This window comes from Pteropus alecto, unplaced genomic scaffold (assembly GCF_000325575.1).
Source record: "Pteropus alecto unplaced genomic scaffold, ASM32557v1 scaffold157, whole genome shotgun sequence".
NCBI lineage: Eukaryota > Metazoa > Chordata > Mammalia > Chiroptera > Pteropodidae > Pteropus > Pteropus alecto.
The window spans coordinates 2,339,402-2,358,214 of NW_006440626.1; the positions used below are offsets into that span (position 1 = coordinate 2,339,402).

General features: G+C 49.5%; 1 protein-coding gene across 1 annotated transcript in view; it reads left to right on the forward strand.

Moving 5' to 3' along the window:
- Positions 1-18,366, forward strand: part of ARFGAP3 (ADP ribosylation factor GTPase activating protein 3) — a 45,132-nt gene extending 26,766 nt beyond the window's left edge. Inside the window, exons 10-16 of the mRNA XM_006917349.3 lie at positions 208-336; positions 804-926; positions 5,624-5,755; positions 10,532-10,655; positions 11,712-11,802; positions 15,793-15,914; positions 17,307-18,366. Coding sequence (XP_006917411.1) covers positions 208-336; positions 804-926; positions 5,624-5,755; positions 10,532-10,655; positions 11,712-11,802; positions 15,793-15,914; positions 17,307-17,324 — 739 coding nt within the window. The 3' untranslated portion in view covers positions 17,325-18,366. The remainder of the gene's footprint in view (positions 1-207; positions 337-803; positions 927-5,623; positions 5,756-10,531; positions 10,656-11,711; positions 11,803-15,792; positions 15,915-17,306) is intronic.
- Positions 18,367-18,813: the final 447 nt, after the last annotated feature.

Below are 18,813 nucleotides of genomic sequence, written 5' to 3' on the forward strand. Positions count from 1 at the left end.
GAAAGTGGCTATAAACACACTGAAATTTTCTTGAGCATCTACTCAGAAAAGACCCTGAGAAAAAAATGCTGATTTGCCTTCATAATTGTTAATTATGGAAAAAGCGCAGAGCTACAAGTATAAATGACATGTTTAGTTTTGCTTGGTATTCTAACTTAAGAACACAGAATTACAGCTAAATTAAGGAGCGTTTGGTTTTTCTGGCAGTGTTTCGTCATTACGATTAGCCTACAAGGATCTTGAAATTCAAATGAAGAAAGATGAAAAGATGAACACGAGTGGCAAGAAGAAGATGGAGTCGGAGAGGCTCGGCATGGGATTCGGAAACTGCAGAAGGTACGTGAGCCTCCGCTCTCTGGGGTTTCAGAATGTAAACCAGATTGCTAATCCCGAATGGATTTTCCCTGTGTTTTTTCCAACGTTAGCAGTATTTTCTCATTATTCCTTCCTTTCTTCAATGATTTTGGTTTACTCTAGCGTTCAATTTAGCATGAAAACTTCCAAATTTGATTCTTAGAAAAAAGGAAAACTGTCTGACTTGTCATTAAGTGGATGCCACAGGCATAACTGACTCTTGTGACTGTGTGTTGTGTGACTAGTTACTGTCCTCACTAAGGTCCGGTGTTTTTCAGTGCTTACACACACACAAAAAAAAACACAACAAGTTTTTATTGCTTATGTCTTTAACCTCACTAATCAATTTATTTTTGTTGAGACTGTAGATTAAACATTTATTCTCTGGTGAACGCAAGTGTCTTCATGAACTAATAGTTTTCTTCCATTTTATTCTCCGTTTTCTCAAGTGGTATTTCACATTCAGTGACTTCAGATATGCAGACCATTGAACAGGAAACACCGATCATAGCAAAACCAAGAAAAAAGTACAGCGATGACAATGATGATTCGTATTTTACCTCCAGCTCAAGGTAATCTGTGAAAAATCACCTCTGGCATTATTTTGAAAAAACAGCGATCAGTATGAACATAATAGTTTATTTGTACTAGGAGCAAATACAAGTCAGTTTACTTCATTGTTTTTAAAAGCTCTGGCTGGAGTCAAGAGTGTTCTTTGAAAAACTTGGGGAAACATTCATAAGTGAGCAATGTTTGCAAAGATTTAAATGTTTGATAATAAAATCAGCGACCAAGAGCTGAAATGAGAGGTTAAGAAAGCTGTGTTTACCTAAAAGAGGAAATGGGAGAAATCTGTGAATCCGGACCGTATGTGTTGTTTAGCCTCATTCCCACAGGCGGAACATTTCACAGCTGGAGAACACCCGCTCAGGAGTCCAGTCAGCAGGGCAGTGTGTGTAGTAAACTGTGTGTGTGCGTTCATTGATAAAAACGGCCCCGCTCAGAGGGGCTCCCAGGACGAAGCCTCCCCCGGCTCTGAGCGCTCACCATCCCGTCTGGCCCCACGAGGTGCCTGACTCCCTGGCACTGTGTGTCGCTGACCTGACTGTGGAGAGTGCGGGGTTCAGGTTCCAGCCGCCCGAGGGCAGGGAGAACGGGTTTGAACTTGCGTCAACTCCAACAGCATGTCCTGCACAGGGGGAGTCCTGCTAAAAAGGCACCAAGTCAACTCGGGAAATCACTCGGGGTGGGTGCAGCTGAGAAGCAGGCGGGGTGACTGCAGGCCCAGGAGCTAGACGGCCTGGATTCGGATCCTGCCTCTGCCCTTTGGTGGCGGTGCGACCTTGGCCAGGTCATTTAACCTCTGCGCTCCAGCGTCTTCATCTGTAAGTTAGGGATACGAGCAGCATCTACTTCAGGGTTGGTGAGGGTTAAACGGGTTACTACAAATGGAGCGTTTGGAATAGCGTTTGGCTATTATTAATGTTCTGTTAAGCTGCTGTAATTACATAGAAACTCAACTCGAGACGTGTGACTTGGTGTCAGTGTTCAATTACCGTTGTTAGATACTTAACCACACTGAGGGCCAGGTTCACATTGGAGTTTGGGGAAATCCAATGTGTGCCTGTCAGTAACGGGCGGTCCCCAGGAGACCCCTCACTCCCACCGCGAAGGGCCGCTGAGCTGGGCGGCCGCACAGGTGGCTACGCAGGTGCCAAGCGTTTTCATGTAGATAACAGACTCACGCTTCTCTATTCTGCTGTCACGGTTCCTGGAGGGTCTGTCCCTAAAAATTCTCTAAGCGGAGCTTCAGATTATTTGGAGTTCAGACATTTTACCAAAAAAAAAAAAAAAAAAAAGTCAGTGGCATCGCAGTGTCCCCCGTGGGCACTTTGAGACCCGGACGGTTTTGTATTTGCCTGCGGTGAGTGACCTGGACAGCTCACCGGGTTTCCGTTTACTTAGAGGTGACACCCGAACAGCGCTTCGTAAACCTATGTAAATGTTTTCTATGGGGTAAAATTACGTGTTTAACTTGATTCGGAAGCTGCGTGCAGGTCAGTGCTTCAGGAACGCGTGTTAGATGGTGGGGCGTCCGGGCCAGCGGGGAGGGCGCGGCTTCCACATCGCCCCTCGGGCCTCCCCACAGCACCTTGATTATTCCCTGCTCACTAGTAACTCCTGCAGAGGAGAGCGGGAAGGAAAAGTAAATGCCGCTTAAATCACTGCTGCTGGGTAGCAAGCCCTGAGAAACTTCCGGAGAGCCGCCGGGCTCCTGCTCGCTGACAGGTTCCTGGGGCCTCACCTTGTCCGGAGCCTCAGGGCCCCTGCGGGCCTCTCCTCCAAACGTGGTCGGAAGGGCCCCGAAGGCCTTTGTTGCTATGAAACAGTTACTTACGGTCTGAAACCTGGGAGCAGATGGTGTTTTCACAGAGGCCACACTTGCCGGCTTCCTGGCAGAGAGACCTTGGTGCGCTGTCTGTCACGAGGAACAGACGCCTTCTCGAGTCCTCCTTGGTCGTAGCCACCGTTAGAGCAAGGGCGCCCGCAGGGCTTGGCAGCCGAGGCACCTCCAACGTGGACTTTCGGAAAGCAGGCATATTAGTTCCACGAAGAGCTCTCATTGCTTCCAAATTATTCATTAGCCCATTAGAACTTGAATATTATGAATTATGGAAGAGTGCTGTTTCTATTAAAAAGAAGATCAGCCGTATCTTTGGTTTTCGTTTTTTATTGCGTTCCATTATTTCCAGGATGTAAATAATGTAATTATGTATTGAGTACAAAATACTGAAACTAGAACAGTTTGCTCAGCCTTAGGAAGCAGCGTGGCCTTCGGTGGAACGAGCAGGTGTCTATAGCTGTAAATTGGATGTGTGACATTAGGGTGTTCTTCTCAAGGGATTTCATGTAATGTTTTCCGGGTTGATGAAGACAGAGGGGGAGGGCAAAAATAAAAGTAAAGACATTGATCTAGACATGAAAACATTAGAAAGTCAGTGAAGGTTTGGACGTCAGATTTGGAGGCTGTCGTGTCTCTGAGGGAAGGCAAGGGGGCCATGGCCATTTGTCCGTCCTGTCACCCTGTCCTTCCAGTGGGCAGCTGGAGCCCTGGCCGGCCGTCTGTCTGTCCCCCAGTGAGTTGCCACGTGCCTCCTGCATTGTGTGGGAGCACAGAGAGCCTCTCGTGGGGGGATGGAAGGAAGAGACGCCCCGCCCCACCCCAGCACCTGAAACTATACAAACGTAACAGGCTCTGGCTAATCAGTAGGGTCCCAGGGGAATGGCGCTCTCTCCTGAGTTTGGAGCAGTCCATCATTTTTTAAAAATCTGATGCTCCTACGTACCAGGCTAAGCACTTTGGTTTGTGTGAGTGACGAATGCTTGCCAGAGTGACAGTCAGCACAGCCACGTGAGGGCAGGAGCCGAATGCCTCTCCTTGGCCTGCGTCCTCACTTCACAGGCATTATTAAGTGTGTTTTAAGTTCCTCATTGAATTGGTTTTAGGTCTTTCCCTTGGGCCCTTACAAATAAGTCTCTCAAATATCTAAAGATAACTCTCCAGACCAACAAGGGTCTCACATCTTTCACACCTCCTTTCTCTGATGTGACATCGAGTCACTTCGTTGTCTTAGTCCCATCTCCAAGAAGGGACAGTCAGTTCCTCCACGCAGAGCCCGTAGCTCATGGCTGCTGCACCCGTCAGCACCGGAGAGCCTGGGCAGCTTGCAGCTGGAGTCCAGGTGCGTTTGGGACACGGCACGTTCCCTTCCTGGAGAGAGAAGGCTAGTGTGATGACATTGGTCCTCAACGACCCACTTGCCAGAGAAGGCAGAAGCCGCATTTGGAAGTTCTGCTTTCTCCCTATTATCCACATAAAGTCACACTGTCTGCTTCAAATGGCAGACATCCCTGCTCCCTTTTCTGTTTGTTATTTTTTTTTTCTGCCAGGAAAAGGTGTATGTTTGTTCTTAGCATTTCCCCCCCAAATCTTAGCTCATCTGGGTCCCTGGCCTCTCTGTCCTGCTAGGTACCTGCCATCTTCTTCATCTTTGGTCACAGGCCCCTCCGGCGTTCGGTTTGCCATCTCTGACTGGCTCATTATGGCTGTCGAGCGTGGTGCTACCTCGTTCCTTGTCCTCCTTACTCTCTGCAGAAAGCCTAGATGACATTTTGAAAGCCTCTACATGGTCTTCCCCCATCCTTCCTTCCCTAGGCCTAAGCCTTAGAATTTTCTTCTCTCTTCTGAACTTCTCGAACTCCACCTTTACAAGGAGTGCGTATCTGGCCGGGCTTTTTCCACCCTAAGCCGTCATGAATTCTGAGATGGCACAACTACTTTTTAGTAAGGCCCTGGCACGTCCCCCTCACAGTATCAGTCAGTCTCTGTCCTGTCCTGCAAACCCTGCTGCCCTCGGTCAAGGATTTTCCTCTCACCACGTAGGACAGAAAGCTGCTCTTTGCTCCTGGGCAGCGAACGCCCTGCTCAGTGGTGCTCGGCTTATGAAAGTACAAACCGCCCCAGAAGGCCAGCGTCTCCTCTGAGATGTTCAGATCAAGTTCATGTCAAGCCCAGACTGAAAGGGCATCTGCAGGTGATCCAGTTCAGTGACCTGTGGCTTTGCATCTGACTCCAGAAGGAGGCTAATTAGCGTCCTGTACATTGAGGGGGAGTTAGTGCTGGGACCGAAGCCGGTTGCCATGGCTGCGGTGGCGGGTATTGCCAACAGGAAGCCAGCTCCGCGGAGGTGGTCCGTCCTCCAGGCCCAGCAGCGTTATTTGTGACCGCCTAACTAGGCAGAACTAGGCCCACAGAAAACGAAATGTAACCTATGGTGAGTCACGCTTAAAGATGCCATGTGCTGCCCGGATAGGCTAGGTTATGCTGCGGTGACAAACACCACCCCCTTCCCAGATCCTAACGCACCGTGGTTTATTTCTTGTTCACTAAAGTCAGCGGAAGGTACAGGTGATTGTCTAGATTACCTGTCCTTCAGGTGGCACTTTGATAGTCCAAATGGGTACAGTTTTCACCTGCCTGAGGCTGCAGCACCTGGAAAACACTACCTCTTCTGTCTGGCAGGGTGAGCTGAGCACGGGCACTGTAAAGGCCTTGGAAATGATTTGCCTTGTGTCTGCTCCTGTTTCATTGGTCAGATCCCATGGCCGCCCCCAGCTTCGAAGAGGCCGGAAGTGCAGCCCCACGTACCCGCTGTGGGTGGGATCAGTAAGGGCCTCCAAAGTCACCATTCTACTCTTCTTCGTGCAGGTACTTTGACGAACCGATAGAGTTAAGGAGCAGCTGTTCTTCCAGCTGGGATGACAGTCCGGATTCCTATTGGAAAAAGGAGAGCATCAAAGACGCCGACACGATTCTGAAGGCCACGGGCTATTCAGACAGGTACGAACAGCAGAACAGCGGCCTTGCAGATCGCGAACCCACGACTCTCGGGAAAGTCTCCAAGACTAGTAAATGATTTTGTTCTACCATTTCAAGAATATTCTCCAAATCCTGGTCTGTATTCCGACCTTGCGATTTTGCCCTTCCCAGGATGTGGCATAAGTGGATCGGGCAGTCACCGGCCTTTCTGGACTGGCGTCTCGGACCTTCCTGAGTGTACCTGAGACTCATTCGTGTTCACTCCTCTTTGTCGTTGAGTTTGTTTATCCATTCATTTGTCCAAAAACTCACCTGTTTAGGGATTAGAGTGAAGGACGATAGAACTTATTGTCCAAACCAAGGAACTGTTGAGTACAAGGGGACACTGTTAATACTTGGGGACAACAGGTGTAGCGAGGGGTTGTCCCGGGTAGCTGGAATATTGGTCATCCTACTCACTCCGTCCCACTGACGTGGAGCGGCGTGTGGCCTGCCTTACGGTGCCGTCAGTTTTTGCTAATTGATCTGTGGAACTGCAGAGTGAAACCTATTTTTAATGGAAAATTCCTTCAAATGTTGTGTGGTTTGGATGTTTATTCATTTTTTATTAGAATTTTCATTTTAAAAGTGGCCTGAAATCCTCTTATAAAACTACTGCTGTCAGCTTTTTAAAAAGTAAAATGGCATGCGTATGCATTATAAATAAGAAACGCATTGGCTTCCCAGATTAGTTTAACCTGTTTTGCTGTTTGTTCGTTTGTTTATGGTTCTTTGTGTGTATTGAGACTGCTTAAGATCTACTCACTCAGCAAATTTCAAGAATACACCACAGCATTTTTAACTGGAGTCACTATGCTGTGCATGAGGTCCCCAGAACTTAATTCATCTTACAGATGAAGAGGTGTGCCTTTTGACCAACATCTGACCGTTTCCCCCACCTCCCAGACCCCGGAAACCACTGCTCTATTCTGTTTCTATGAGTCTGACTTTTTTTTCTTAATTTTGAATTCCACTTATAAATGAGATCATACAGTATTTACCTTTTTCTCTCTGGCATATTTCATTTAACGTCTTCCAGGTTCATCTATGTCACAAATGGCAGGATTTTCTTTGATACGGCAGAATAATATTACATGGTGTATATCCACCACATTTTCTTTCCCCGTCCACATGTCATCGACAGCCACTCAGGTTGTTTCCATATCTTGGCTGTGGTGAATAATGCTGCAGTGAACGTGGGAATGCAGATATCTCTTCAAGATACTGATTTTGTTCCCTTTAGATACACACCCAGAAGTGGGATTGCTGGATCACATGGTAGTCCGTTTTGAGTTTTCTGAGGAACCGTCATACTGTTTTCCATAATGGCTGTGCTAATTTATGTTCTCACCAGCAGCATGCAAGGGTTCGTTTTTCTCCAGCCCTCGCCAACACGTATCTCTTGTCTTTTTGATCACCGCCTTTCTAGCAGGTGTGAGAGGACATCTCATTGTGGTTTTGGTTGGCGTTTCCTGGACGGTTAGTGCTGTTCAGCACCTTTTCATGTGCTAGTGGCCTGTAAACTTCCCTCTTAGAACTGCTTTTGCTACATCCCATACATTTTGGTATGTCGTTTCCATTTTTACTTGTTTCAAGATATTTTTTGATTTCTTCTTTGACCCTTTGGTTGTTCAGGAATCTGTTATTTTCCACTATTTGTGAATTTTCCAGTTTTCCTCTTGTTATTAATTTCTGCTTTCATATCATTGTGGTTGGAAAAGATACTTAATATGATTTCAGTCTTCATAAATTAGGACCTGACACATGATTCAGATTTGTTTTATGATGTAACGTGTGATTTATCCTGGAGAATGTTCTTTGTGCCCTTGAGAATGTGTGTTCTGCTGCTATGAGATGGAATGTCCTGAATATGTCTGTTGGTCCATTTGGTCTAATACATAGTTCAAGTTCAGTTTTCCTTGTTGATTTTCTGTCTGGATGACCCATCCACTGTTGAAAATAGGATATTGAAGTCTTTTATTGTTGTAGTACTGTCTATTTCTCCCTTCAGATCTTGCTTAATATATTTATTAATGTGTTAATATTAATGTTAATGTTAATATGCTAATAAGTATATTGGGACTGATTTGGGGAATGATAAATATTGCTTGATATATTTAGGTGCTCCAGTATTGGGTGCATATATATTTACACTTGTTATATCCTCTTGATGAATTGACACCTTTATTGTTATATGATGACCTTTGTCTCTTGTTACATTTTTTGGCTTAGAGTCTGTTTCGTCTGATATAAGTGTGTTCCTGCTCTCTCTTGGTTTCTACTTGGGCGGAATATCTTTTTCCATCTCTTTATTTTCAGCCTATTCGCGTCCTTAACACTGAAATGAATCTCTTGTAGGCAGCATGTGGTTGTGTCTTGTTTTTTTGTGTTTTTTTAATCCATTCAGCCACTCTATGTCTTTTGATTGGGAAATTCAATCCATTTACATTTAAAGTAATTATCGATAGGTAAAGATTTATCATTGCTATCTCATTCATTGATTTCTACTTGTTTGCAGTCCCTTTGTTCTTTCCTCTCTTGCTGTCTTCCTTTGTAATTTGATTCCTCTCTGTCTTTTGAGTATCTACTGTAGAATTTTGTTTCGTGACTACCCTAAGGCTTACATGAAACATCTCATAGTTATATCAGCCTGTTTTAATCTGATGACAACTTAGATTGCAGATGAAAACTCTATCCTTTTACCCCCGCTATCTAGGTGTTATGTTTTTGGTGTCACAGTTCACATCTTTTTACGCTGTGCATCCACTAACATTATTGTCGCGATAGTTACTTTTACTGCTTTGTCTTTTAAGCTTTATACTAGAGTTAAGTGATTTACACACCAGCATCACAGTATTAGGGGATTCTGAATTTGACTATATACTTAACCTTCACCAGTGAGTTTTATACTTTCATATGTTTTCATGTTACTAGTTAGCATTTTTTCATTTCAGCTTTAAGAACTCTTTTTAGCATTTCTCGTGAAGCGAGTCTAGTGGTTAGCAGTTTTGTTTTTCCTTTCAGTATATTACCCCACTATCCCCTAGCCTGCAAGGCTTCTGCTGAGAAATCTGCCGATAGCCTTACGGGAGTTCCCTGTATGTGATGGATGAGTTTCTTTTCTCAGGCTGCTTTTAAAATTCTCCGATTTTTTTTTTTTTTGGATTCTAATGTGTCTTGGTGAAGACCTATTTGGACTGAATCTGTTTAGAGACCTATTAGCTTCTTGTACCTGGATGTCCATATCTCTCCCCAGATTTGAAATTGAAATTTTTTGCCATTATTTCTTTAAATAGGCTTTCTCTCTCTCTTTTCCTTCTCGGTCTCTCGTAATGTCTAAATTGTTTTCTTGATGGTATCCCATAATTCATGTAAGCCTTTCTTCACTCTTTCTCATTTTTCTTTTTTTTTCCTCCACTGACTGGGTAATTTAAAGTAAATTATCTTTGAATTCACAGGTTCTTTTGTCTGCTTAACTATGTCTGCCGTGGATGGTCTTCGTTGCATTTTTCATTCTGTTCATTGTATTCTTCAGCTCCAGAGTTTCTGTTTGATCCTTTGTCATGATTTCTACCTCTATGTCTAATTTCTCATTTTGTTTGTGTATTACGTTCCAGATTTCATTGAGTTGTCTCTCTGTGTCCTTATGGGTTGCTAAGCTTCCTTAAAACAAATATTTTGAATTCTTTGTCAGGCAATTTGGGGTCAGTTACGGGAAAATTATAGTGTTCCTTTTGTGGTGTCATGTTTCCTTGATTTTTCACGTTCCTTGCTGTCTTTGTATTTGAAGAAGCAATCACCTGCTCCAGAATTAATGACTGACTGGCTTTGGGTGAGAAACGCCATCAACAGTCAGCCCTGCTGGGCTTCTGAGGCTTTTTTGGGTCCTTTCCATGGACACACCTACTCCATACATCTCATTCGCTTTTGAGGGGGGTGAATTCTTAAGATGGTATATCTTCTCGTAATCCCACAAAGCCCGGGCCAGGCGCTGAGAGCCTCCTGTCTGCTTTTCCAGGATTGTGCCCTGAGATGCTCAAGTATGTGTGTGCTCTCCCAATTCCACAGCGTGGGGCTGGCTTTCTGCACATGCTCAGTAGCTGTCTGCAAAGGCTTGCACTCACCGTCTGCATGTGCAGGGAGCCAGCCATGGGGAGCGGGGAGCGGGGCACGTAGTGAAGTGCACAGACCACTGGATGTCAGCTGTGGGCCATTTGGGGGCTCCAGAGACAAAGTGCACCCAGAGGCTTGCTAGTGGGCCACCTCATGGCATCTGCAAAGCCCAAAGTAGGATCCGTGTGCCTTTGATGGTTTCAAGCCCCGGCTGCTATGCTTCCAGCCTCTCCCAGCCCCTAAGCCATACAAATCACCTCAGTATCCTGGATGGGGTCACAAAGAAGTAGACACCTTGGCAATGACTCACACAGCTGGGGAAACCAGGTACCCACTCACCACCCTTTCACCTTCCACCGTGGGAGAAATTGTGGGCCAAGTGAATCTCTCTTGGCTCAAAGCTGTGTGTGTTGCCTGGGGGTGAGGCAGAGTAAAACTGTTTTGCCGTCTTCAGTGCGTCCAGTCTCGGATTCCTTGCACCACTGGTGTCCTGGAATCTCTCTGCGGGACTCGTGGACTCCCACCAAGGCGTTCTCGTCTGTGCGTGATTGTCAAAATCATTGTTCTGTAGGGGGCGATGGTAAAAAAACGCCTAATCCGCCATCTTGCTGATGTCACTACTATTTTGACTGTTTCTCATCATAGACCTGCGACTCGCCGCAAGCCAGACTATGAGCCAGTTGAAAATACAGACGAGGCCCAGAAGAAATTTGGCAACGTCAAGGCCATTTCTTCAGATATGTACTTTGGAAGACAAGCCCAAGCTGATGTAAGTGTCTGGAGAGCTTCTGTGTGGGCCCCCCCAGCGCAGGACGCAGGCAGGGGCCTGGGAGCCGTGCGAGCAGGTGATGGACGCTGAGTGAGGGGCACTCAGGCTGCGAGAGGCCCCAGGCCTGAGAGCTGGAGCCAGAATGCGAACCCACGGCCTCCTGCCTGACCACTGCTCCTTGCTGCCCCAGCCGCAGCAGCGATGGGAAGATGGGCACTGCGGGTTAAATTTCTCTCATTCCTTTCTCAGTGCTTTGAATAGCCGTCCATTCAATATCTTTTGAATAAATTTCAAGCAATTTTTGATACAGCTACAATACACTTAGTGATTTTGAACCATAGTTAAATGAAGTATCTAGATATGTTTGTGGAGGGTGGATGTATCTATTTGCAGGTGGTTGCATCTTTTCTCGGAAATGTTAGCGAGCTTGTCTTGGTGGAGTCTTGCTAAGCGGCGGTGAGACTCAGATGCGAATGCAGAGGTTTGTGGTTTCCTCATTCTGAACGCTCCTGTGTTAACACAAAGCCCCTGGTGCCGCGTGTGTTACGGGGCTGCGGGACTCTCCAGGGAATTCCGTCCTGAGGCATGCTGACGTTGCTTTACGTGGCAGTAGACCTTTCAAGTTCTTCGAGAGTACTTAGAGTCACCACCAGGCTTTTCCCCAACCCCTAAGATCTGCCTTGTTTTCAAGCTGACGACGTTCAAGTTCAGTTACAGAATAGTGGGTGTTGGGAGAGGGCCTCTTGGAGTCGCCTCTCCTGGCAGCTGGGCGGGAGCAGCCCTGTGACGGCAATGTCATTCCCTCACCTCGCTCTGCTTTTCCCCTCGCCCTGGCCGTCCTTGGCCATGGCGCTGTGTGGATCTGTCCGCTTGTGACGTGCAGAAGGCCAGCGTCACGCCGTCCCCGGTCCCAGCCGTGGCCGTGGTATTCAGCGGCTCTTGGGAAGAGAGTGCCTGGGGGACCAACACATTCTAATGGCGGCTCCTCGGTGATTGTTTTGTAAAGGCGCTCATGGCACTCAGACCCTGATGTCTCCTTTTCCTGGTCTTGTGCAGTACGAAACCCGGGCTCGGCTGGAGAGGCTCGCGGCAAGTTCCTCCATAAGCTCAGCCGATCTGTTTGACGAGCAGAAGAAGCAGCCGGCAGGTGAGTGGGGGTGGTCAGGGGGCAGCAACAAGACTTGGTCTCTGTCGTGTCTGTGGCATGAATACATTTTCTCTGAATAGGACATTTTACTTTTCCAAGTTCATGAGTGACCGTCCTCTGTTAAGTGAGGCAGAGCAGAGCTGTTATCTCAGGCTTACACGTGAGCAGGCGAAGCCATGAAGTCTCAGCAGCACCCCCAAGCTCCCCACCAGTCATCCCCCGAAACACTGCCGCACACGGGCGTTCTGGCACAGGGCATCCGTGTGGAGGCGCGGTCGTGGAGGCGGGCAGCCCCGGGCTCCCGGTGACACCTTGGTTATTTCGTGGCGCCTCTAGCCTCGGTCTCGTCTGTAAAGTGGGTGGATATGATCTACCTCACAAGTTTGTGCTGAGGCTTGAGTGACGTCCTATGCATGAAGTGCCAGCCCGGCCTCTGGCACGTGGCAGGCTTCCCAGAAGGAGATGGGACAGGGGACTCCGCCAGCCTTAGTCCTCCAGGAAAGACCGAGGGTGCTTCCTTTGGAAACAGGAGGTGGAGAGGGACCACCCACCTCCCACACCCCTCATCATCAGGGCCCAGCCTCTAGTGGGGAGGGGCCTGGGAGCCCCAGGGAGCGAGCCCAGGACGTCCAGAGCCGTGTCTCTCTCCACTCTCCCTCTCTGTCCTGAGCTGTAGGAAAGCCGGGTCCCTCAGCCAGGCCACAGGGGGAAGGAAAGTGCCGTGTGTCCCTCTTGTGTCACGGCTGACGTTAAAGTTGTCGACAGCCAGGCATCAAGGCCCCGCACTGCCTGTGTCCCTCATCTCCAGCTCTGGAGGAGCTGGGCGTTGGCGTGGGGTGACCAGCCTGGGCGGCCACTTGGTCATGTAGCTTCAGAGAATAACTGCTCCAAGTCCAGAGGGAAACGGCCTCAACAGCGGAGGTCACAGGACAGACCTGAGGGTACGGGCCTCCTGTGTCGGGGTTCGAGGGTTAGAAGGCCCACTGGGGCCCTCTGGCTGCTCTGGGCACTGCTCGGCGGCTGCGCTGTGGTGAGAAGGAGGGGTGCTTGCTGAACCAGGGGGTGCTGACTGCAGAGGCAGATGGAGTCCAGGGCCGGGTGGCTGCGTGGTACCCGTCGGCCGGGAGCACCCCGCGCTTCACCCGTCCCCTGGAGCGGGAGGGCTGGGCGGTCTGGGTCAGGCCGCGTTCTGCTGGCTGTTTCCCACGCTGAGAGGGTGGCGTGGCTCGCAGTCCCACCTCCGCCCCCCATGGGTTGGTGCTGGGTCATCTCGCAGGAGCCCTGGCACAGAAGCAGGTCAGTCCAGAGAGGCTAAGGGTTGGAAGCCACACCAGCAGTGTGCGTTTTGGTAATTCACGGTGCTGGCAGTTTTGCTCTGAAATATTATTGTTTGCTAAAGAACCTGTTACAGATCAAAGGAGAGCAGGCTTTTCAATCGTTGAGGGAAAATTGTGGCCAGCCCATGTTTACCTTCCTGTCCTCTTTCAGAGAACAAAAGGTCTATTAATTTTTTTGGCCCCACATGGGTCCCAAACAAATCCTGGTCTGTGGGACCCTGCCATCATTGTGGGGGAGCACCCTGGGTGCCGGGCCACCCAGAGACCTCCCCGCCTCCTGCCTGGCCAGTCTGTGGTGGGCGCCTCAGCACCAGGCCTACTGCAGGTGTTACGGGAACTGGTAGTGGGGGAGTCGGGGGAGGCCCGGCCCAGCCTTCAGGCCAGGGAGCCACTTCCTGAGGAAGCGCTGTCATCTTCTGGAGCCCATTGTGTAGCCCGAGCCCACTTGGGCAGCCCTCAGAGGAGACACAGCTTCCAGATGCCAGAGGAGGAGGGAGGCTTTGCCAGACACAGGAAAAATTTGGTCACTGTTCTCAAATTTGGAGCCCAGGGCAGCTGCTCTGCAGGGGAGAGGGTAGAAGGGTACGTCCTTGCTGGGGACCTGTCACCCGCTCCAGGAGTTGCCAAGTTACTTATACCCCCAGGAGCTTAGATCATGAGTGAGGATTAAGTAAGTAATGAAAATGCATAGTAACAAAGGCTGAGTCAGATCTGAGTTTGTTTCTCTCACGTACAGTTCTGGGGGGACAGGGGGCAGTTGAGGACAGTGCGCTGTGCTCCCTGCGTCAGGAACCCAGGCCCCTTCCATCTTGTTGCTCATGACCTCCATTCTTTACTTCCCCCTCATGCCCAATATGGCTGTTCCAGCTCTAGCCATCACATCTGCATTCCAGCTAGCAGGAAGGAGAAAGAGGGAAGGAAAGGGGCATGTCTAGCCCTGGAAGGCACTTCTGCCTACATCCTGCTGACCAGACCTCTGTCACTTGGACACACTTTGCTACAAGGGTTAGAGTTCAGGAGTTCTGTACAGAGAAGGGGAGGAAAGGAATGTCCCTGGGGGTCTGACAGCCACCTCAGGGCACATGGGGACTGAACGTAGTCAGTGAGGGATCATTGTCCCCAAGCTGCTCTGCCCAGGCCCAGAGCAGGTTCTAAGGAGGGGCCGGACGTTGGGAGGCTCTGGGCCTGCCTCAGCTGTGCTCTCCTCTGGAGCTGGAAACTCGTAGGTGGAGGCGCTCCTACTGAGGTCACCCCCGCTGACCTCTGGTCCCCACCGGTGCGGCCGCTCTCGCTGTGTAAGGAGCAGCTGTAATCCTGGCCTTTCGTGTTCAGGATCTCGCGCTGCCTCCTCGTTTGCCAGAATGACCCATTTGACAGGCTGGCAGCACTGCTGGTAAGTGGCTGTGGGGATTTAAATCCAGATCCCGTCACAGGGCTGGGCTTCTGCTCTGTCACTGGCAAAGGCCAACACAATTTTAAAAAGTCAGCTGGAGGCGGAGAGGGAACGACCCACACCCACGGCCCCTCCCCACGTGGCGGGCTTGGGAACAGCGCTGAGGGCGGACAGTGTCTCTTCTGGGTGCTGTCTGTGCTGAAGGACAAATGTGTCTGTTCTGTCTTGTTCTTAGAAAGGGGCAGGTGGGTATAGATGTGTGGAGCCAAGGGGGTAGCTGGGCTTGGCTCCCCAGAGGGCCTGCAGGGTTTGGGGTCACTCACAATCCCTGAGCCCCTCTGGCATTGAACCATAATCATGGGACAGAAGTTCACCATGAAACCCCGGCTGTCAGATTCACGTGTGATGACGCTGACCTGGTGCACTGCCCTTTGGCTGGTGGCAGCACGCTAGTGTAGCATTGGGCCAACCGAAACTTAAGTGACAGAAGCCCAGCTGACACCGACGTCAGCAAAGACGGTGAGGGACCGGCCCCTGCCCCTGGGAGGACTGGCCGTGAGCTTTGCTCCGGCTCAGAAAGCAGCGTCAGGACAGACTCACCCGTGTGGCTCACCTCCCTGGCGAGCCTCCCTGGTGCAGGCTTCCCCCACCCTTCCTTGAGCAGCGAGAGGGAGGGGGACAGCCACAGTCACGGCTGCAGCAGTGCCCGACCCCCACCGGTAACCCCAGAGCAAGCCAATGGCTCCTCTCGCTTGGGTACACGGGCATCCCAGGGAAGGCTCTGACTGGCCTGGCCCGGGTCACGTGCCCGTCCCTTTGGACGGGGTCCAGGGGAGAGGCCGCCCCAGAGGAAGGGAGGAGGGGGGAAGGGATGCCGAGCACATAGACCACAGATGTTCACCTGTCTGCCGTTTACTGAGCACTTACCCGTCAGGCCTTGTGTTGGGCATCGGGAGGAAACGGGCCAGAGAGGGCGAGGAGCCTCTCGGGCGGCGCACAGCGGGGAAGGTGGCAGTGCCAGCGTCGAGCCCACGATGTTGCGGACCTGGCACCACCTCTTCTCGCACGTGGTGATTTGTAGCTGGCCGCAAACGCAGGACGGTGGGGCTGGCGCTAAGACCCCCGTTCTGACCCCACCGCGGGGTCCTCGCGGGAAGTGGGAGGGGCGGGTCCACGATTGTTTTCTGGAGCCGCTCAGTGCCCCGGCACCGGCGTGCTGCTGTGGCGGTGGTGACAAGCCCGCGTCTGCTCCGTGTGCAGGAAACTACAACCTCACGAGCGTGCTGCCCACCGCGCCCGACATGGCCCAGTTTAAGCAGGGAGTGAGGTCCGTTGCTGGAAAACTCTCCGTCTTCGCTAACGGAGTCATGACTTCGATCCAGGTTAGTGAAACTGGATGGCGTTATCTGGGTGTGATGGTGGGTTCCTGGGTTTGAAAATGAGATTTGGACCACTCTGCAGTTGCTAGAAAATTAGATTTCATAATATTGATTTGTATGTTTGCTACGGTGTAACCCAGGACATCGTAAAAAACAGACATTATATTTTTTTATTTGTTTAAATTTTCTAATTTAGGACTCTAGGGGAATTGTTACAGGAATTATGATTATTCACTTTTTTGCTATATCGGAACAGAGAAATATTAGAAGAAAATAAAAAACGACCCACAATCTCACCTCACAGTGGAAGCATCTGTTAATATTTTGGTATATTTTATTTTAGTTCTAGATTTCCATGCATTCTTTTTATCTTTGAAAAGATAATCTGTGCATATAAGCTAACACTGTATATGTGGCTTTATATCCTGTTTTTCCTCCATGACGTTTTGTTATGAGCATTTCCATATAATTAAAAATTCTTCAAAAGCCACATTCTATTGAGTGAAAATACATATAATTTATTTAACTATTTTCCAAGTGGATATTTAGATTATATTCCAACCTTTTAAATAAGGCCAGGATGGACCGTTCTTGTATGTAACAATTTAAGGCCGTCTCCAATTATGCAAAAGGCTTATCTCGTGAACCTTCTAGTTGATGTCACGTTATTTTAAAAAGATGCAATTATGAGTGTAAAACATGGCCGTGTGGAGTAGGACCTAATCGACATGGACCCTGGTGCCTTTGGGGTTCTCAGGTCCGGGTGGGGTGCCCCCAATCTGGGGGGTTCCCTCAGCCCCGAGGCTCCTGCTGTTCCCCTGCAGCTGCTAACTTAACCTTTGCTGGGCATGCACAGAGCTCCTTCATATCCCCGAAGTCAGCTGAGCCCACATCAGCCCTTCGAAGTAGGTGACATCCCCAGTTTGTGGATGATCACCCCGTTTTATAGTTTGCCCCCTTTGACATCCCCGTTTTGTAGTGAAGGAATGGGGGCACAGAGAGCTTACGTTGCTACTGTAAGATCACTCAGCTGAGCCAGAATTTCAAGGTTCAGACTCCAAATGTGTCCCCTCGGCCCCTTCCATCCCCCTCCGTTCCGGTCACACTTGCTGCCCAGAGGCCTCGCCCGCTGGCCTCGCGTGCCCGGACACCTTGCTCCCAGCCTCATAGCCCTGCCCGCCACCCATGGGGCGGCCACAGAGCGGGGTGGGATGTTAATCAAGTCAGCTCCACAGGCCTGGCGGTCCTGGGGTGGGTGGGCGCGCCCACTTCCAGGCGCTCACACCCTCGGGCGCAGTGTCCGTGAGGTGCCAGATGGGCAGCGTGTGGGTCGCTGTGCGTGGGACAGAGGGACTGAGGCTGAGCGCTGATGACTTTCGCTTGGGTTCCCTCCAGGATCGCTACGGGTCTTAAAGTCGCCGTGCGTGTTTCCGGGCAAGATCCCTCTTCTGCGCGGCCGCGGCCACGCTGCAGACGGCAGTGACGACCCGCCAGTCTGCAGACCGTTCTGCTGCCTTTTCCCGTGGTATCGACGCGTTACTGACCTTCACCGTTCCTTCTGACGCAGTAGAGGCTCCGCTGTGGTTTGTTCCGTGCTCCTTCCTGCGCATGCCTGCTTTTGGCGTGTTCATGCACATCCTTGCTTTATTTTCTTGGAATCTTTAGTTCTAACAGTTGGGAGCGTGGGGACACGGGTCCCTCCCACCCTCTGAGGACCAAGGACTGAGAACCTTTGTCTGGGGGGTTAGCTCGTGTGATTCATGGGCCAAGGGTCACCAGACCCAGCCGATGCTCGCTGGGCCTGAAGAAATAAAATTCACAACACACATTTCATTACAAAGGGAGCAAAGAATAAAAACAAAAGACCAAAAATGACCAGTGTCTAACGTGACAGATTGCTCCATTTATATTTCCACCTACGAAGGTGGTTTCCAAATAATGTTTAAAGTCACCCGTTCTCTTGTGAATTGTTTACTTTGTATGATCTGTAAGTTTAAAAATAATTTTTAGTGAGTGCTTTTAACAAACCTAAGCTCCTGCACTGCCAAGGGAATTCGTCTTTTGACAAGGTGTTGCTGTTTGAATTTATGCGAAATGTAAAATGAGAATCCCCAAGGGCATTTACAGACCAGTGCAGCACACAGAATTAGAAATGGGTAAGGCAGGAAGGCGCACCCCGAAAATGTTTCAGCGTGTGGGAAAGTAGTTGTTATAATTGGGTAGTTTGTTAATATTTTTTATCTTAATCTGGGTTTTCAAAAAAATTACAGAATGTGTATAAACGAATAAAGAAAACTAATTTGGCTGTGTTTTAGACAGCACTAGAATATAATGTTCAGCACAGTAAAATATATTTGAAATTCAATGAACCAGAAATGTGGTTTCAACTGAGTATTTTGTGAATCTTTCTTAAATGCTCATATTTGTAGACTTCTAAATAAACAGTTGCAATAGATTGCGTTGCCGACTCTTTTTACAAAATCTTTTGAAATGTATCATCGGAAGTAAGGACTCGTGGTATAACATTGACATATATTCGAATGATGATATAATTACCAGTGGATCTGTTTTTAATGTATGTTTGGGGCACGGCGTGCAGTTGTCATTAACCGAGATGTCTGTAGCACAGTGGTGGCGGGGTTAGGGGTCCTTGCTGAAAGTGGGCGTGCAGGGTGGCATCTTTCGAGCCCAAAGGGCTGCCTTAACAAGATACCACAGGCTGGGGCTTAGACAGCAGAATGCGTTATCTAGCCCACAGTCCAGGAGACGGCAGTGCAAGGTCAAGGTCCCGTCAGGGTGGTCTCTGGGGAGGCCTCCCCCGGTCTGTGGAAGGCCACCTTCTCTTTGTCTCGCGTGGACTTTCCTGGGAGAGAGCCAGAGTGGGGAGTGGGAGGTGGGGGAT